The 21,799-nt window shown below is 32.7% G+C and overlaps 1 protein-coding gene across 3 annotated transcripts in view; it reads right to left on the bottom strand.

Moving 5' to 3' along the window:
* The window catches only part of BRWD3 (bromodomain and WD repeat domain containing 3), a 122,906-nt gene that overhangs the window by 10,019 nt on the left and 91,088 nt on the right, over positions 1-21,799 (bottom strand). Inside the window, exons 25-40 of one of the 3 annotated variants that reach the window (XM_010995273.3) lie at positions 20,760-20,867; positions 18,992-19,116; positions 18,111-18,193; positions 16,846-16,957; positions 15,098-15,159; positions 14,828-14,983; positions 14,064-14,184; positions 12,925-13,050; positions 12,758-12,836; positions 8,458-8,514; positions 6,997-7,137; positions 6,017-6,088; positions 3,568-3,720; positions 2,451-2,614; positions 1,982-2,079; positions 1,284-1,442 (exon numbers count right to left, since the gene is read on the bottom strand). In XM_010995273.3, the coding sequence (XP_010993575.1) occupies positions 1,284-1,442; positions 1,982-2,079; positions 2,451-2,614; positions 3,568-3,720; positions 6,017-6,088; positions 6,997-7,137; positions 8,458-8,514; positions 12,758-12,836; positions 12,925-13,050; positions 14,064-14,184; positions 14,828-14,983; positions 15,098-15,159; positions 16,846-16,957; positions 18,111-18,193; positions 18,992-19,116; positions 20,760-20,867 (1,816 nt within the window). Of the gene's footprint in view, positions 1-1,283; positions 1,443-1,981; positions 2,080-2,450; positions 2,615-3,567; positions 3,721-6,016; positions 6,089-6,422; positions 6,475-6,996; positions 7,138-8,457; positions 8,515-12,757; positions 12,837-12,924; positions 13,051-14,063; positions 14,185-14,827; positions 14,984-15,097; positions 15,160-16,845; positions 16,958-18,110; positions 18,194-18,991; positions 19,117-20,759; positions 20,868-21,799 lie in introns of those variants that run through there. The other 2 variants (XM_031445623.2, XM_064483010.1) reach the window with 2 other exon arrangements.

Raw genomic sequence — 21,799 nt, 5'->3', positions numbered from 1 at the left:
ACCAGTGATTCTGGGTAAAATAGCTTCTGGAGAGTGTTGAGGGCAGAGGCCAGACTACAAAGGGTGAAGAAATGTTTAGATGGAAAGAAAACAGAGGTAGGAAGTATAAGCTACTCTTTCTAAAAGCTTGACAGTGAAGGGAAGGGCAAAAAGAGATGGAAGTGAAGCAGGATCAGAGGAGAGGGTAAAGATATAGATTGGGAAGAATAAAGGCACTAATTCTTTTAAAGTAATCACATGTTTCAATATTTCACAAATAATCAGTAAAATGTATCTTTATAGTGTCTATTTTTAAGTTATTTGAAACTTCAATAATAATGGATAAGTTACTTAATCTTTCACTAAACATTTATATAAAATAAAAATGTATTTCAATAAAGATACTTGTAAAAGCATATTAACTACTATTCTTCACAAACTTCAAATAGATGAACAAATTAGAACTTTCTTTGAACATGTTCAGGGCCCAAAATATAGGACTAGGTATAAGAAGAAAGTTTATATAACAATAATAACCTTAAAATATTTATAACTGATTCCCCTAGACATGATTCAAAACGGATGTACCTGATAATGAATGATTAGATCAGTTATTTCTTTTTAAGCAGTGAAAACTGTCCTCCAAATAAGTTATATGGAAGCTCATCAAATGAAATAAAAAACAGAGTTGTACAGGTTGAATGGGAAAGCTCTTCTGAGAATTCCTGAAGTACTTAGTGGATTACCCAGAAACACGTAGGGCAGTCTGAAAACCCCTAAATGACTGAGACAGTAGGCTCCAAAGGAAGAGAATATCTGAGTTATATAACTGGAAAACCAAAGGAAGATGGTAGGTGGGTGTTGACTGAAAGAAGGCTCATTTTCAACACAAATCCTCTTGTAATGGGGCAGCCCTTAAAAATATGAATCCTATTTAAAGATGATTTTGGAAAAATGTTTTTCCTTTCTTATTAATACAATTTAATAATACAAAGAATCCTGTGTCTAACTGTCTGGTTTTTATGTGTTGGGGGAAAGATCTCTTTATTTTTTCCTCCCTATTCATTTTACATTTTATTTTTAAAAGACTAAGATATGTTTAAAAGACTAAGATATGTTTGGAAATCCACCCATTCCTATTTGTGGATATGAAATCCTATCTGACTCAAATTTGACAATATTAAAATCCTCATAAACTATAAGGACATGCTAACTTTATGACCTAAACACATCAGCTTTTAAATGAGCTGTCTGCCATCAAAAAGGAACAAAGAATAAATGCTCTGGCCATATTTATTTCTTACCTTGTTTAACAGGCAAAACTCTATTTCGAAATGATTTGGCTTTTCCTGGGTCATGGCTATTTCCACTTCGGCTATATCCACTGAAGCTCGATGAAGAAAATGGCCCATCTGGTTCATCATCTAGTAAATACAGTGAAAGCCCTTCAGCAGCATCTGAAACTTACATTTAAAAAGACTGTAAGGTTAACATAATTATGTTTTCAGAAAAGTTAAACAGGTTGTTTTTAAAACTATATCTCACTCAGTTATTTAACTCTAACATCAAAATTACAAGTTGTCTGAAGGAGGAAATACGAATATTTTGAGAAGAAATGTTTTATCACATCATTAAACTTTCAAGCATAGAATATGAGAAAAACTTGTCCAAGGAAACCATCTCCCCACATAATGAATCTTCAATTCAATTGTAGATGAGTGGTCTGAGACACTATAGATGTTAAAAAATTACAGAATTTAAAAATTACGTGACTTTAAAATTCACCTAGTCTTAACACCGTCATTTTAAAAATGAAGAAACTAAATCCTATGACTTAATGTCATACCTAGGGCCACACAGATAGAAGAACTGGAGATAAAATGCAACTTTTCTACATCTAAATCCATTGTTCTTTGTACTATAAACCACACTGCCTCTTCGATATCCTTAGTACCATTATTAAACTAAAATACAGAACATCATAAACAAAAGACATACTTACCAGGAGATGAGAAAGGAGAGCTAGTCCTGGCATAAGACACTGAGGTATTCTGGTCATTTTTAGGCTGCAACTTCATTTGTTTCTGTTTCCCTTTTGGACTACAAGTGAAAATAAATAAAATAATGAACATTTTCTATTAGCAACATAATATGCTAGAGACAATACGATACAAAATGCTTAAGTTGACCAAAGGAGAAATAAAATATAATTTAAGTGAAATGCTTCAAACTGGTAATAGGACAAAGTTAAATTTCAATCATTAATTTTTTAGAAAAAAAGTTTTGGTATAGTAAAATCCACATAAACAAAGCTTTGAGTTACCAGCTCCATCTTTACACAGATGTAAGAGTTCTTAAAAAAAAATCTCTTGAGTCTTGGGATCCCTTCAAAGTAGCCAATAAACTTTAAAAAATGAGTAATACACATAAAATGCTTTGAAAACACAAACTGTGACATCAATGTAATGTACCTAGGAGCTCTGCTACTAGATAATGAACTGCTGCTGCTTCTTAGACGTTTTCTGTACCGTGGCCTTCTCCTCTTCTGACTCTGGATTGCTGACTTATATTCAGAGATGATATTTTTAATATGACTTTCAAATAAGGCAGATAATCGCAGTGTCATGCTATAGATCTGAAAAGGTAGAAATTAGTCATTTTATCAACTACTCTAATTATATCAAAATAAAAAGTATAAACCTGCCTGGACCAATATCAGCATCATCCTTTCAGACAAAATATATGTGCTATATCATACACTAGAAAAATTCTTCCTGAAGAAGTAAAACAAGGTACCATTTTCACCTATATATTAATCAAGATTTCTATAAGATAATATCCATTGTTGGGAAGGATAGGAAAAAACATTCTCATACACGGCCAATGGGTATTTTAACTGGAACAATATTCTAAAGACAATTTGCAGTACATGCCAAAACTTTAAAAATATACATATCCTTTGGCAAACAATTTTACTTCTAGAAATTTATCCTAAGGAGATATCAGAGAATTACACATACAAAATAATTATGTTCAAGGGTCAAAGATGTTAGCCACAGCATTATTCATTTAAAGTGAGAAACAAAAAACAACCTAAACCTCTAGCATCAGGATACTGGTTAAATAACAAACCCGCCTATACAGTAGAATACAATGGAAACATTAAAACTTCTGTTTTTAAAGAGTAATAATAAAATGGGAAAATGTTCATAATACATAAGTTAAATAAATACTGTCAATCACTTTTACTTATCAAATTATTTACTGGACATAGTAAAGAGTACTCAAATTTCTACCACTCCTTTCTTTGATTTCTTTTTGGTAAATACAAGTATTGCTTAAGAATAAAGAAAAAGCAGGTAGAAGAAAGGAAGAGGGGCTTAATTTCAGAATGATCTTGCTAAATGTATCATTAATGCATGCCTAATAAACAGTTTCAGAGAAAGTACTGAGAATCAAACTTCAATAACTATGTCAAAATAGTAGTACATATTTGTTTTGCAATTTTAAAACTAGTGAAAGAAAACTGCCTGACATATATAACTAAATGCTTAGGTAATTAATCCACCTAATATTTGTTTTTCATACCCTTGACTTTTTATTAGAGGTATAAGCTTTGGAGTTGCTGAATATTTGGCGAACATCCTTATAAAATTCCAGAGGACTACCATAGTTTCCTGCTTCCAAAGTTTCTTTCACAGTGCTGAAGTCCATAGGAGTATCTATAACATCTTGATTATCCTACAAAGAAGAATGTGTTATTAAACACGCAGTCTGAGTAACAACACTACATAATACAATGGTACTGAGATTTGCACCACCAATCCACCATGAAATAAACACACCGCTCTTCAATCTGCCAACTACCTCCCCCTAGCTTCAAACCATCCATTTAATAGAGCTCTTCTGGTGGCTCAGGAAAATAGCAGGGGTCTGTGTGAGGGCCTTGGCTCTCACCCTGCAATGGATAACGAGATGACTCTTTCAAGGAACAGAATACAAAATGCACAGCCACTGGCTTCATCTCTACAAAGCTAGGAGTATCTTGTAAATATGTAGCTAATTTGTGACATGGAACCATTTAATTCTATGTCAATAATCCCATCTTCAGCCTTTGTTGAGCAATTTGCCAGAGACTTGGCATGCGGGGATTCTACCCAAACTGTCATTAGTTGAAGGTCAAAGTCAAAGTGGCCATGTCTGTGCCTTTCTCCTTTTTGTTTTTTAATAAATGTGATACTTTTGCTTGCTCCATCTCATAGATTCACATTAGTTTCATTTTGATTAATTAGGAGAGGGAAAAGACTCTTTTAACCCAGATCTTTCAAGTCTACTTAAGATAGTCGTAGGGTTAGCATATGGAATTTCATAAGATATTTGTGAGGTTATCATATGAAATTACATCTGAAATTTATACTTATATATACCACAACTACCAATAACAATACCAATTTTGAAAAAAATACCTTTATTTCATTCTTAACCACAGTTCCTCATTCATGGGAATTTTGTACATGCTAGGCACTGCACAACTTCTTAAATCTTGGCTTAAGATTGGACAATAATACTTAAGATTGGGCAATAAGATTTCATGACCTAACAGAGATCTGTGTGAAAGACACAGCAGAGTTATAAAAAGTATTAAACATTTAAAAAGCAATGATATTTTGTGTTTTAAGTTAACAAAATCAAGGTGCATTTTTATTTAATCCTCAGAACCATTTTGAGAGGCAGGTATACCCTGAGGTTTAAAACAGCTAACTCAACTAATGTTGTATGTTTAAAAAGTGGCAATGTAAATTTTTTGAATACATTTTAAAGAGAGTTTACAGGAATTATTTCTGAAAGAGAACTTTCAACAATTAAATTAAAAGAATAGTAGATTTTGGGGATGTAAGTAACTAGGTATAAGTCTGTGGAGTTGGTAATTACCATGTACCTATAATGACAGAGGAATAGAAAGAGATCCTTAATGCAAAAAAAAAAATGACAGTAGAAATTATATTCTCAATACATACATTCTTCAATCTCCTACCCAGTCCATTCTTAACAGTTCTGGATAAAAATGATGCACTTTTTGCTAGTTAACCTGTCATCTGATGACTTTATATTGTACTGAGCTAAAAATTGTTCACCTATTTCTTCTCATCTGTCCCTTTTCAACTAAATAGAAAAAAATACATACTTTCATGGCAGCCCTTCAAAAATGTGAGGAATGTTACCATATCTTTATTCTTCTCTTCTTTGAGTTAAATATTCCAATTCCTTCAAAAGTATATGACAAGGTTTCCTCATCTGTCACTGGCTTGACTACAATACCACCTAACATCTGCATGATATTTTACAGTGTCTAAAGCTGTAATAAATGTATTTTAGAGTGAAAACCACAGTCAGTATTAGAGCCTTTATCATATTTAGAATCATTAAGAAGTAAAAGCACAACATTTCTCTCAAAGGAGGAGCCAAAGGGGCAGAAGAGAGGTATTATAAAAAGAGAGAAAATATTTTTGCAATTATGAGAAACCGTAATTGATTTTAATGTATCTTTTAAAATTTTTTTTGCTTAAATCATAAAAAAACAAAAGTGTATTCTCACATAGTATGGCTTATGAACCAAAGATTTTCACAGAGGAAAAATATTGGAACTTTGTGTATTATGATGACCAAAACTCAGAAGACCTAGTCACTCTGCTGAATGAAGTCCCAGTGGGAATAATCAATTGCAATTACAGATATAATTATGTAGTGTAATTGATGTTTTTGACTCTGCTACAGTGGGTTTATATCTATAGAAACAAACATCTATGCAAATATTATAAAGAACACTCTTGAGCACATGTTGATTTAAATCAGCTCATGTTGATTTAAAAAACAAAAAAACAACCAAAAAATCAAACAAAGGTAAAAAGAGAGTGAGCAGAGTTGGAAAATAGCTTTATAAAATATAAAAGGTTCATTTCATTATGGAGATTTTAAAAAGTAAAACAATACAAAACAACCAGGATATATATAGCTTTTTAGAGACTACTAGGCCTACCTCACAAAAAGATGGGTCTTGTTGTTCTAGAATAACTGACTCAGAGGATTCACCCTCTTGTTCTTGATGGCCCTATTAGGGTAAAGAAAATATATTGTGTTTCCAGACTGCCAAAACAAATTCTCAAGACTTGCAATGCAATTATGATTTAATGCTCAAAGATCCATAAATAGGAATTATGCTTTCACTGACTGTAATTTAAGATGAAGGAATTCTACATTCACCATTCTCCTCTGCTATGAAAAAATAAGACTAGTTTATTCTACCCAAACTCTCTACAAATAAAACAAACAAAACAAAACAAAACAAAACAAAGACAAGCTTTGTTGAACATAATTTTATTCCTTATTTGAATGACAATTTTTCCCAACTGAAACTTGTGTATGCAGAGAATACTGATGCTTACTAATTTCTGAGGATGGTCTGATGTATTTCTGAAATATTGCTGTACCATTTCTCTGAAAAAGTTAAAACAGATTTGCTAGTCAACATATAAATATATATACTCCTAGAAAAGGAATCCTATAATCTAAGTTCTCATGCTTTTATCTTTGATGAAAAGTAATATAGTGTATTATTTACTCTAAGTGTTCATATTGGATAACATATTTAGTATAAATTAAACAGGTCTGACATATGTTACCAAGAGTCTCCAGTGTGTAGAAGTGTATTAGAACTTAGTAAAATGCATTAACAAATATCTAAAGTAAAAGCAGGAAGGAATTACAAGGATATGTAGATTGAAATTTGGTTTACAACTGCATAATTTACACACAAAGTACATGTCAGGCATTTTTCAAAGTCATAAGTAATCAAACTACCCATTTTCACAATTCAAAGATACACCAACAAGGAAGGAAGAGGAAGGAAGGAACAAGGAAGGAAGGATGAAAGAGGAAAAGAGGATCTTAACTAGATCTTACCATGGACAGTGATGGGAAATTACATATTGGCAATTACTGAAATAACTGTATGCTTACTGGGTAGGAAAGATGATCGGATGGCTGTCGAAATGGCTCTGAGTCTTCACGTTCATAAATGAGGCCCAACAGCTCTTTGCACTGTTTTCTCCAAGCATCAGGATTACACTTTAACGACTGTCTTCTGCCTCGGCATTTGACCTGCAGATTTAACAGAATTATACCTAAAAGCTCTTTCCTTAAATATTCATTGATTTTCTCTTATCCTCTTGATGTTAACATATCTATATAAGATGGAGTAGCTGCTATTTAAAAGTTTCTTAGTTTAATTTAGACATCATTTCCCCTCACACAAAATAAACAAATTAAAAACTAGATATTATATTCATGAAATAGCAAGATATCTAGTATTCTGAATTCTCATTTTAAGAAAATCTAAACCTCAAATATGAAATTTTTTTTGCAGGGGAGAAGAAATTAGGTTTATTTATTTACTTGGTTTTCCAGTAGAGATACTGGGGATTGAACCCACAACCTCATGCATGCTAAGTATGCGCTCTACCACTTGAGCTATACCTTCCCCCTAAACCTCAAATAAAACACAGATGAACAAACTTTTATTTTCTATACAAGGCTAATAATTTTAATGCCTTAATTTTTGCTTGTAGTTAAGAATATTTGACAATGGCACCATAATTTTCTCAAAATAACACTTGACCTATATGTGTATAAATATATGTGTGTGTGTGTGTGTGTGTGTGTGTGTGTATTTATTTATTTAAGCAAATCCTTTGTGGTCAAAATACATTCTGGCCTTTACAATTTGATTCCTTTGTTATATGATCTCTTTCAGTATTTGAAAGGAAACTTTTCCTTATATACAACAAATGTTTGTCTATTATCATAGAGGGGAAGTGTGCAGAACAGAGTTAACATAACAGACCTGAGGCTATCTTTAGCAGGGCTTGCTTGTAAGGTTGACCCTTAACTGGCATCTGGGAACGTGGCACTTGAACTCCTTCCTAAATAAGAAAGGTGGTTTACTGTGCCCACATTGTTTATACAAACAATGTGATTTGTGCTGAACACCCACTTTCCTATATATTTCCTGTGCTTTCCTGCATTCTGAGAGTCTGTAATCCTGGCATGTGCTGCTAGTCAGATGGTTGTCTACATAAAAAACTCCCAATAAATTCAATACATTTCTTGGAAACTGAGTCTAATCACATACATGTAGCTACATTTTCATTGTGGAGGAAGTGTGTACTCTGTGTGGTCCCTCAGAGGAGACAGAGTATAAAGAAATGTGCATATGGATTTCTCCAAACGCTGCCTGTATCTTTTTCCCTGTGATCCAGCTATATATCTTTACTATGTCACTTAGCAATGAGTTAACAACTATATATACTGAGTTCTGTAAGTCTTTCTAGCAACTCTCCAAATATTCGGAGCTGTACTTAGGGATCCCTGACATAGGAAGTCTGAAATTGTTTCTTATCAGCAGTTCATTTATTCACTCACCCTTCTTCCAGATGAAGTACCAGGACCATCTGAATCTAAATCAACCATTTCTGTATCCTAAAATTGAAAGGGAAGAGCCAAAGAAGATATTAAGTTACAATCAAAGTCTTACAAGTTAGATAAACATTTACAAAGAAATGGCAATTAACTCCCTCATTGGAGCAGGCAGCAGAACCAAGTTGAGAGGGGAAACTCATTCCAAACTTTACCTACATGCTGTGCACAAGTTGGAAAGTGTACTGCAAGAAGAGTAAACAAAGTTTCTCTTTAAATAAGAACAGGGAATGAGGCGGAAAGTATTTAGTGATTGGTACCTAAAGTTGCACCTAAATGCTAGTATTTCTTTTAAAAAAAACTTATTTTATATGAACTGCTAATTTAGTATGATAATCATGAATTACTCATGATTTATCTTTTGCTATTTCAAGAAGTACATCTGTTTTCTATGTGTATTAAAATGAGAGATTTAATTAATATCCCTACGAAGGATAGTTTTCTTTTTTTTAATACAAACAGGCAAGGCCCACACACCACTATTTAACCTGGTGATGGTGAAGCATAGAGGTAATGCCCAGGAGAAAAGAAAAGTAGCTTATGAGCCATTGGTGTCCCTTTCTAATAAAATAAAGTTGCTGAATTATGTTTTACTCTAATTTTCCATTCTGACCCAAAGAGTGCTACTCTGAGTAGAGTAACATTTATCCATGATAAGAACTCTCAACAAGATAGGTATAGAGGGACTGTATCTCAACATAATAAAGACCATATATGACAAGCCCACAGCTAACTTCAAGATCAATGGTAAAAAGCTAAAAGCTTTTCCTCTAAGATCAGGAATAAGACAAGTATGCCCACTCTAGTTAATTTTATTTAACATAGTATTAGAATTCCTAGTTAGAACAATTAGGCTGGCAAGAGAAACAAAACACATTCAAATTGAAAAAGGAGGAAGTAATACAGTCTCTGTTAGTAGATGACATGACATACATATAGGAAATCCTAAATACTCTACCAAAAACTTGTTAGGACTAATAAACAAATTCAGTAAAGTTGCAGTGTACATAATCAATATACAGAAATAAATTGTGTTTCTATATACCAACAAAGGAATATCAGAAAGTGAAATTCAGAAAACGATACCATTTATAATTACATCAGAAAGAGTAAACTATATTGGAAAAATTTTAACCAAAGAGGTGAAAGATCTGCACACTGAAAACCATAAGGCATTGATGACAGAGATTGAAGAATATACAAATAAATGGAAAGATAGTCCATGCTCATAGATTAGAAAAAATAATATTATTAAAATGTCCATACTACCTAAAGCAATATACAGATTCAATGCAATCCCTATCAAAATTCTAAGAGTATTTATTTTGCAGGAATGGAAAAAAATCCTAAAATTTATATGAAACCACAAGAAAGAATCCTAATAGCAATCTTGAGAAAGAAGAAAAAAGCTAAAGGCATCACTTCCTAATCTCAAACTATATTACAAAATTATAGTAATCAAAAGAGTATGGTATTAACATAAAACACATAGATCAGTGGAACAGAATAGAACACAGAAATAAACCCATAAATATTGGTCAATTAATTTACAACTAAAGAGCCAAGAATCTACAGTAGGGAAACAATAGTGTCTTCAATAAATTGTGCTGGGAAAACTGGATATCCACCTGCAAAAGAGTGAAACTGGACCCCTATCTTACATTATACATAAAACTCAACTCAAAATGGATTAAAGACTTGGATGTAAGACATGAAACCATAAAACTCCTAAAAGAAAACACAGGGGTTAAGCTCCTTAACATCTATCTTGGCAATGATGTTTTTAGATTTGAGAAAATCCAAAGGCAACAAAAAGTAACAATTGCAAAAATAAACAAGTGGGGCTATATCAAACTAAAAAGCTTTTGCACAACAAAGGAAACCATCAACAAAATGAAAAGGCAACATAGTGAATGGGAGAAAATATTTGCAAATCATATATTTGATAAGGGGTTGATATCCAAAATATATAAACAACTTGATAGCAAAAGAACAAATAATCTGATTAAAAAATGGGCAGAGAAACTGAATAGACATTTTTTTCCAAAGGAGACATCTAAATGAAAATATGCTCAACATCATCAATTATCAGTGGAAAGCAAATGAAAACCACAATGAGATATCACTTCACATCTGTTAGAATGGTTATTATCAAAAAGACAAAGAAATAAAAATTATTGTATACTCTTGATGGAAAAATTGGTACAATCACTATGTTAAACAGTATGGACATTTCTCAAAAAATTAAAAATAGAACTACCATATGTTCCAGCAATCCCACATCTAGGTATACATTCAAAGGAAATAAAAACAAGAGATCAAAGATATAAAGTTACACTTCCAAGTTCACTGCAGCATAATTCACAACAGCCAAGACATGGAAACAATCTAAGTGTCTGTCAGTAGATGAATGGATAAAGATGATGTGGTATACATATACACAATGGAGTATTATTCAGCCTTGAGAAAGAAGGTAATTCTGTCATTTGTGACAACACAGATGGACCCTGAGGGCATTATGCTAAGTTAAATAAGCCAGACAAAGAAATAGAAAAATTGTATGGTATCACTTATATGTAGAATCTTAAAAAAAAAAAAGTCAAACTCATAGAAACAAGACAGAAAAGTGGTTGGGTGGTGAACTGGATGGTGGGAGAAAACACAGAAAGGATGGCAAAAGGGTACAAACTTTCAGCTATAAGATGAATAAGGTCTGAGGATTTAAGGATCTAATGTAAAACATGGTGACTATAGTTGATAACACTGTATTATATAACTGAACTTTGCTAAAAGAGTAGAACTTAAATGTTCTCAGAGACAGAGAGAGAGACAGAGAGAAAGAGAAAAAGAAAATAAAGTTGTCAAATTACATTTTATTTTAATTTTCTATTCTAATTCATGTAGTAGTACTCTGAGGAGAAATTCTTACTATATAAAATCCTGAGTCAAAAGGCATTTATATGAAATGTCAGAGAAAATATCAGAAATAAGAATGATAATTTTTTCATTAATATCAGGAGGAGAATATCTAATTGGCATATAAGAGTTTTCCTTAATATATAAATAACATTTAACTTCAATAATGTAACATTTTATAGTCAAAAACATTTTCATGAAAGTAAAAAGCAACACTGGAGATTTATCATTCTGTGAATTAACAGTGCAGAAAATACAAACATGCAAAATACCACTGTACAATAGCCACTGCAATAAAATCTAGCATAGCTGAATCACTCATCCATGGGATGAATTTTTTCCCATTAAAGATTTTTGAATTATTATTTTCCATTATTGTTTCAGCCTCTTGGTTTCTGCTTCTATCATAGCCTCTAGTTAAAAATAGCTTAATGTAAATTAGGGACATGACTGGGTGGGGAAATCAGGTATGTCAGAGGGTAAGCTGACAATACTAATTCCATTTTAATCAAGAAAAATTGGTTTAGGGGGAGGGTATAACTCAGTGGTAGAGTGTGTGCTTAGCACATATGAGGTCCAGGGTTCAGTCCACAGTACCTCTGCTAAAAGTAAATAAATAAACCTAATTACCTACTTCCCGCACACACACACAAAAAAGAAAAACTGGTTAATGTTTGCAAATTTCCATAAAGGAAATCAAATAGCAATTCCATGAAACTACTAAAACTGAAGACTTTAAAACCTGAAATTTGAAAACACTTTTATATTTTATATATACTGTGTAGAAAATAAATCCCTACTAAAATTTCCTTCAATGAACCATTCTTTTAAAATACTATTTAGTGCTTTGTCCTGTTTTCAAGGGCTAGAAAATTAAGTGTTGATTTCTCATCACTGAAATCCACTGTGTAAAAAGAATGACTGGTCACCTCTCTCTGACTAAACACTACAGCACTACTACATTTTTGGTATATACTATCTAATTACAGGTTAAGGAGTTTAATACAAAAAGATGCAGGTATTCAGCCAGCTTTTTTTAAAATTGAAGTATAGTCAGTTTACAATTAAACAGTATTTTTTGGGAGGGAGGTAATTTGGTAATTAATTAGGTTGTTTGTTTGTTTATTTATTAAATGGAGGTTCCAGGGATTGAATCCAGGAACTCATGCATGCTAAGAACGTACTCTACTACTGAACTATTACCCGCCCCCCCAGCCAGCTTTTAGAAAGCAGTTTCACTGTTCATAACCAGTTATAACACTTACATACTTACTTTATTTTAAATAACAGAAAAGGAATTCATTCTTACTACTCATGCTGTAATTCTTACCTCCTCTGCATCAGTACTATTTAGTTCTTCTGCTTTAATTTTATTGTAAGTATCCAGTATATCAGTACAGCTCTGATCCCTAAGAAACAAGATAAGTTGAAATACATTTCAATACATTTAAAAAAAATCAGAAGTCAGCCTTTTCGGAAGACAAAACTGCTTCTTACCCAATAAATCGAAGTAAGACATCAGTTACAGTTTTGGCTGCTTTAACTATAGGACTGTCTGGCTCATTGAAAGTCCTAGCATTATGCTCAATGTAGCGTACTTCCCACATTAATGCTGATATTCTCCTATGAACAAAAAAAATGCCCTGTTATTCTTGATTGATATATTTACAGTCTATTCTATGATTAGACAACATAGAACAAGTAGATATTTAATCATGATATGTCAAAGGTGTTCGAATATATGTATGTGACTCAATATATGTGTGTGACTAATATCTACTAATAAAGGTATATAGTTACAGTATCTGAAGCACAGGCAAGAGTTTAAAACCACTCGGCTATAAACTTGGGTATTAAAACTTGGAAAAGAACTGACCCACAACATTATGGGTAAACAATGATTTGACCAAGTACAAAGAAACAAAAGCATTCAGTGCTTTGATAAAGTCAAAAGAATGTTTAGTTTCAGAGAAGAGGAAAAAGAGAACCAGACTTAGAAAAGGAAAGATTTTTATCTAGTTACTTTTATGACATATATTACTGAATTACATTAAAAGTAATGTTATAACATACACCCAAACAGTTATATTTACAACCAATTCATGGAATAACTGTAATTAGACACAGTAGACTCTGGGGTGAGAAAGGTATCAAAATTTGCCCTCCACTACCCTCCCATAATCACCCCACTCACGACCAACACCAAAGAAAAAATAACTTGGCTTTTTCTACACAAATTTCTTTCAGGGCTAGTAATTAAATGTAAGTAACTGCTGCCTAATTCCCCAACAGGGGATTTAAACATGCTCCAAGTCTCTGGAGTACTGTAATCATGATGAATCCACAAACCACTTAATCTGCATTTAATAAAACAAAATTAACTGTCGGTTTTGTTTCATATGTGATTGGGCTACTCATAATTTCCTCTCTGTCCATACTCTTTCTTACCCTAGAAGATTGAGAATTTATTGAATTAAGAGGAATTAGTGTTCCAAATTTTCAGAAGAAATTTTGGAGTGGGTCGTTTGAATGGTTATTTTAAATGGAAACACAGATCTCAGTGTATCATTATGCAAAAAGGAAAGCAAAAGACACAAAGCTGTAAGCTTTATAGTAAATGATAAAACTAAACAGACCTGTAAAAGCGATTTTCAAGTCTCCGCCTGATGGTGTTGAGGTCAGTTGGATAAGCAACTACAGTACAGTACAAGGGATAGGCACTGAGATCCACTGGAACAGCAAAAGGACTGGCAAAATCTATAATATTTCCAAAATCAAAAAAGGTAGTTATAAAAAAAAGTAGTTATAAAGAACAGTAATATTTCATGTTAACAGATAAAAACACATATAAACAAGCAGGGTAGGCAATATAATACTACATTTCTAAAATTATAATATTCAATTATGCAAATATGAGACCAATACTATTATAATATTTTTATTTGGACATAATATCTATGAATCATGCATTATACACTGGCCCTAATCAGATAAAATGAGGCAAAATTAAAGGAAAATTGTGTTTAACTTCAAATTTTTGTCTTTTCTGGATAAATGCCAAATGTCTCAAGTGATATGTTTCAGAAAATATAACTTGTCACAGAGTAAAATATATTACTCTACCCACTGTCTTTGTCAAACAACCCATCCAAAGTCAGGCTCAAGGAATAGCTAGAGAGCCAAAATGACCCAGGAAAGTAAAAGACATCTATAGCCCAGAACTGAAAAGGTTTGCCAGGCATTACTTTGGCCAAGCATAAAAAAATGTTAGTATTAAAACTAGAATCAATGTGTCTCTTTAGTTAAAAATATACAGTAAAAAAATGCATTTCCTTTTATAGAACTTAAAATTCTGCTGGTTTTCATTATTCCTTTCCATCTTCTTTCTCATTCACCATACCCAGGGAAAGAAGGTGGTTGATGCCCTGAATAACCCGTTCACACTCCTCATCTCTGGAATGAGCCCCCCATTCTCCTTCCTGGGGTTTGTAGAGCAAAGCAGTCAGTTCCTCCTGGGACACAGGAACACCTGCACCAACTTCATCTGGAAATGCAGCTATGCATAAGATGAAAAATCATAAATGATTAGTTTCCAATATCAAGCTACTGCCATTTTTCTTTTAGAGAAATAGTTAATTTTTAAAAGCATTAAAAAAAAAAGCATATTTACTTCCTTCTGGAATTGGCTCCATATCCCAGGGGCTCATCTTTTCTCTCTCGTTATTGTCCCAGCTATTAAAAATAATGATACAAATGAAATTCACGTAACACTTTTACATACTAGCATAATTTGCATGACTTCTTGGGGGTGAAATCTGGAAAGGGGCAACACAGTTTCCTTGAAGTACAACTTTGCTTATATAAAGATATTAATAAATCTCTAATAGAGAAAACATGGTTCACCAATATGAAACTTAGCTGTAAGTTGACTCTTAGCTCTGTTTGGCTTTAAAAAAAAATTCCAAACAAGCTTACATTCAATGTTAAGCCAAGGTACAGAATAAAAAGATCTCTTTGGAAAAAGGTCAAATTAATAGATCACTTTCTGTTAGATAATCTACTTCATTCTAACTGGTTAAGTATTATAGCATCTCCAAAATTTTATTATTCCATGTTGATCTGCAATATGGAGACTAAGTCAATCTACACAGAATAAACATTTCTTCTATCATTCTTTTTTTTAATTTTTAAACATTTTTTATTGATTTATAATCATTTTACAATGTTGTATCAAATTCCAGCATAGAGCACAATTTTTCAGTTATACATGAACATATATATATTCATTGTCACATTTTTTTCTCTGTGAGCTACCATAAGTCTTGTATATATTTCCCTGTGCTATACAGTATAGTCTTGTTTATCTTCTACATTTTGAAATCCCAGTCTATCCCTTCCCACCCTTCACCCCCTTGGCAACCACAAGTTTGTATTCTATGAGTCTGTTTCTGTTTTGTATTTATGTTTTGTTTTCCACATATGAAGATGTGGTATATTTACACAATGGAATACTATTCAGCCATAAAAACCGATAACATAACGCCATTTGCATCAACATGGATGTTCCTGGAGAATGTCATTCTAAGTGAAGTAAGCGAGAAAGAGAAAGAAAAATACCATATGAGATCTTCTATCATTCTTGAGTAGAAAGCTTCGTTTACTAGGGATCTTACAACTCTGATATTTCATGAAGAAGAAAGTCAATGTAGACAAATAGTATGTCCAAACATAATGCAGTCACCTCTGCCTAGAATTCATACCATTAAATAAAAGACTATTATAACAATTACTTTAAACATTGAATTAATTTGCATTCTTCATGAAATAACAGTTGTAATTCTTTTTTTTAAATTGAAGTATAGTGGTTGACAATATCTTGGGTATACAGCAAAATGATTTAGTTTTATATATATATGTCTATATATACATAGACATACATATTCTTTTTCACATTCTTTTCCATTATAGGTTATTACAAGATACTGAATATAGTTCCCTGTGCTATACAGTAGGTTCTTGTCATTTATCTATTTTATATATAGTAGTGTATATCTGGTAATCCGAAATTCCTAATTTATCCCTCCCCCACCTTTCCCCTTTGGTAACCATAAGTTTGTTTTCTATGTCTATGAGTAATAGCTGCCAATCTTGTCTAAAATAGAAACATTTAAGAGAAAATACAGGAATAAAGTAGGCAGAAATTAAGTCTTCAGTTGCTGCTTTGTTTTAGAATGCATATTGGATCAAAAGTTTTATCACCAAATTCCTTCCTTAGAGAAACTATGATTACTTCCTTACAGGTATAGGTCTTGTAAGACTAAGTAAGTTAGTAAAAAAGTATTACTTCTGGTAGAGTTTATACAGTCTGTATAGTTCTAAAGTATTATATCAGGTATAAAAGACCATAATAGTACTTACTGAACACTGTAACATTGGAAAGAACTATCAGGATACTCTGGTTGAAAAGGCTGCTGACTCTCCACAGTCCCAAACCACCAGGCGTCATCTATTATACTGCGGAATCTATCACCTACAATGTTTTTAGAAACCTTTTTAAAAGAGAGCTCTTGAGAGTAATAGCTCTGTTCCCACTCTAAACTACCCTTTGTTGAATACAGAAGTAGCACTGTATCTAGCATTATTAGAAGTTTCAATCTGAGTTTTCCAAATAAGTGAACTTTACATTTCACCCTCTTTAAAGATTTTGATTCCCAAGTGCTAGCAATCATTTTGAAATAAATCACATATGTATAGATATATCTTCTTAAATAAATGTTACCACATATAAATTTTATCAAGTACTTGGGATCACCATTAGGCGTACTGCTTTTTGTACTGCACATATGATACTATAGTTGTTTCTTATATTTTGTTTCACCTTTTTGTTGTTAAAAATCTCTTCATACTAGTTTTCTGCCTCTGATGGCTAAGAAATACAAAACTAACTATTGTGGACAATAATGATTCTTCCATGTAAGAAAGAAGAATTTAAAAGTAATTATAGTAGACAATAACAGGATTTACTCTATGTTAGGTACCACTTTAAGTGCTTTCTATAGATTAACTCATTTATTGCTCACATCAACCTTATAGGTATGTTCTGATGTGATTCCCATTTTACAGATAATCAAATTGAGGGGCAGAGACGTTAAACTCTTGCTCAAGATTATACAGGTAGTAAAAGGGGAAGTAATAGAAAGGGAGAGAAAGAGAGGGGTAGAGAACAAAAGGAAGAAATGAGGAGAGAGGGAGAGAAGAGGGTAGACGGGTAGGTAAAAAGAAGCAGAAGGAGACAGAGAAAGAGAGGGAGGGAGGGAGGAGGAGGGAGAGAGAGAGAGACAGAGAGAGAGAAAGAGAGAGAGAGAAAAGAGAGAGAAAACCACAAACAGTAAAGGTCGATTAAGAGCCCAAGTACTCAATTTTAGGGCAATTGACAATTGAAGATTTTCTTTTAAATTCAGTTTTGTATTCTAATAGAGTAGGCATTGACAGAAAAGGTTTTATGTCCACACACAATGTGCATAAAACCACCTAAACATAACTGAAAAGAAAATTTTAATTTTTCTAATTTTGGCTAGTTTATTCAGGCTACATGTTAAACTGGTTTCTTTCTGTTAAATCAGAGTTAAAAAGTTACTTACTCTACTTCAATAGTAATTATTAAGTGGGAATTCTATACTTACCAATCTGCCAGTTCCTTTCTTTGGCTTCATTATAAAACTGATGTAGCACAAGGAAGTCAATGACATCTGGCATGTCATGATACCTGTAGACAAAACAAAGCACACGTGAATCAGTATAGAGACATAAAAGTATGTATTACTTTCTAAATATCCAGGAATATATGTTTAATGGGAAGCCACTAAGCAAAATGTTGCAAATCTCAAGGTCCCAACAAATGCCTTTACTTAATTAAACTCCACCTGTTTTGATGTCTTTGGCAGTGACCTGCCTACTGCTGTATCACTTTATAATATAAAGATGCCAATGGAGGTACTTAAAGCTAAAGATAAGGTATTTTATACTAAGGATTTTCAAAGAAAATTAGGAATTGAGGTTCTTTCACCTTCTTAGACTTCAAGCTCAACTTTAAGAAATGTGGCATTGACTATATTAACAGAAATAAATGCAACTTACACATTTCAAATACACTTATAAAGGTTTTTCTTTTATAACTCACAACAACCCTGAAGAACATATAAACACTTCTGTTTTACAGATGAAGGTATAAACTGAAAGAGGTTAAGTAAAGCTCATAGAGATATATACACACATAAAACCATACACACTAACAGCTATATATAAATGCAAACAAAAAAAAATGTTGTCTGCTATTCCAGTTCTATAAGGATCAAGTCATTAGCCACTGTAGTTGCTGACCTATAGCACACCCTGAAAAGAATTCAGGGTGAAGCATTCTGTGTTTTGTATATATGGGCCCTTAGATAGTTAAGATGCATACCTAAGGAAGAATTTCAATGACCCCAGATTCTTGCATCTTCCCATACACACACACACACAAACACATACACACACACACACACAACCAGAGATAGATACTCACTTAATGGAAAAAGATTCTCCAGTCATTTTGCCTGAAATGGGGTCCAGAAATGCAAGCTTCAAGCAGCATAGTGTAGGTGGTCCAACCTCATATTTGATTCCTACAATCTTAACAAACTCTTGTTCCTAATCATGGGGATACCAATAAATTATTAATTTCAATATAAATAACTGCTTAACATTTGCATATTATTTCATTATTATTTAAACAATTTAAAAATTATCTGAATACCCACCAAATTCAAGGCACTCCACTAAGTGTTAAAGGTAGTAAGACATGGCTCTTGACCACTTAATAGCAGTTTGTAATTTAGTGCAAGGCTCCAAACCAAGCATAAGCAGCAGATCCCCTTGGGAACCTTTTTTAAAGTCACGTTCCTAAACCCTATTACCATAGAATTAAGTTCACTATGTCTTCAGTAAAGCTCAGTCATATATTTTTTGAAAAAACTCCACAGCTTTTTATCTGGGGAGTTAAGAATCACTCTGCTGGTTAAGAATCACTCCTTTAGAAGAAATACAGTTTGTAAGTAAGCAGATGGACATGTATGTATATGCCTGGGGAAAGGACATATATTTGAATGCCTACAATAATATTTTATAATACCATCCTTATGTACTGTTAATTTTTTTCTTTTTTTTCTATACACTGTTATTAGTTACACTTAATAGATGACAAAACTGAGCCTCATGGGTACAGTGATCTGCTTAAAGTTATACACTAGTATATAGCAGAGATGGGATTGAAATTCAGGTTTTATTCCAAAGTCCAGGCTCTTATACCACACATTTGCTGCCTCCTACAATTTCCTAGAACCACAGGGTTAGAATTTAAAATACAAAATCATATGGTTTATTCATTCCTCTGATTCTTAAAAACAACAACAATAAAAGCAATTTTCAGCTGATTCAGAATAGATGGTAGCATCCTTTATTTCCCAAGAAATGACTATGTAAAGCTCTCTTGATAAGATTATTTTAACATCTTACAACCTTAATATCATTTTATGTGTCTAAATCTTTATTTCAGTAAATATACACATTCTCTCTTATATACTTCCTGCTAAGCATCATTATACAAGACCATTCATTTACCTGGAAAACCATCATAAAATTGTCCTTTAGTCTCTTATTCTCCAAGTCAAAAAAAAAAAAAAAAAAAACCCAAAAGAACAAAACACATGTAAACCTAAATAAAATGTAACCCTGTTTCCTTGTATTCATATATGTATATATGAGTGAATGAATATGTGTTTATAGTAAGGAAATCCTTCTCTAAAAATATACACTTCTATTTTACTCAAAACATGTAGCTACATAGGTACTATATCAAAAAGATGAGACATAAAGCACCACAAAGTCATGAGTTTCTTAGGATTTGTATTTACTACATCCTAAAGCTGCCAGAATCTTGTGGGTGTGTGTGGTCCACACACGTAGTCACAGTTTATGGAGCTTGCAAAATGTATAAAGCTGCTGAAGAAAATATCCACACCATGGAACTATTTCTTTGTTTCAATTATAGTGATATACACTAGAGGACTTGAAACTTGAAGGAAATCAGGTCAAATAATCAAGACAATAGCCATACAAATTTCAGGAAACATAAAGTGTGATCCATAACACTCAGCTATACAAGAGTATGGTACATCACCTTATCTCGGACAATCAACAATGAAATATGGACGAAACTGAGAACAAGCCTATAGGCAAATAAGTTAATTCCCATGATACTTCACTTGCATGGCTTGTTAATTTGGCAAACTTACCCTGAGATCCATTTTATTCCATGGCTGTTTTTGTAAATTAACACTGTATATTTTTGATTTTCTTACAGCCCGTACATAAGCTTCATGTCCTTGCCTAAAATAAATAAGCTAAAAAAAAACACATGAGGTATTAAACAGCAGCATTCTATTTGACAACTCTCTACATCCCAAAATATTCCTACAAATGTCTTCTTCTGTTTATAAAAAACAGTTATAATTATGAAAAAATGTATACAACAAAGGTACTTGTCATCATCAGATAATGTTCATTCAGTACTCATGCCTATGTAGTCCTGCACTAAGCACTGTATAATAAAAGCACACACAGTCCGTTTTGTCCCTAGCACCTTCACAAATTTCTCAAGACCCAGACTAATTACAAATGTACACAAAATGGTCATATTTTAAAGTAATATATTTCAAACTGTAATTGACATTCTGAAATATCAACATTTTAATAGCCTATGCATTATATACAATGTATATATATGTATATGTATATATATTTCTAACCACAGGCTACAAAATACAGTAACTTCCAGTCAAATTAAAATTTTTTTGCGACAATTAACATCAGAACTGGCATGGTGTGGATGGAAAATGAATCCTAGTGCTTGGTAAAATCCTTTACCTCCTTAAGACAACATTCACCACTATATTCTGATTCATTAAAAAAAAGTTTCTCTCCCACAATATTTTTTTTTCATCTTCACACCATACTGATAGGTTTAAATCACCTACCAACCACAAAAATCTTAGTTTCCCCTAAAGCTCAGAATACATTTCCAGGTTAGTGCCAACCCTGGATATGGCTGATTGTCCCAAACATGTACCCACTAGGGTGGAACAATGCCAGTGTGAATGTCCTTGCAGTAATGTTCCCTAAATATCCCTGGGGGCACTCTGTGCCTGGGAAGCTAAAGATAAGCTTGCCAGTAGAATATGTTAAGTAATTCTGCCCTTCTTGTACATGTAGGTACTTCCAAACAGCAGGCCTACTTTGTAGGAGTTCTTTCTCTCTGCTTCCTTGATTTATTATT

The sequence above is a fragment of the Camelus dromedarius genome, chromosome X, assembly GCF_036321535.1.
Source record: "Camelus dromedarius isolate mCamDro1 chromosome X, mCamDro1.pat, whole genome shotgun sequence".
Lineage (NCBI taxonomy): Eukaryota > Metazoa > Chordata > Mammalia > Artiodactyla > Camelidae > Camelus > Camelus dromedarius.
The sequence above is the reverse complement of the archived record's forward strand: the minus strand, read 5'-3'. Positions and strand labels throughout refer to the sequence as shown.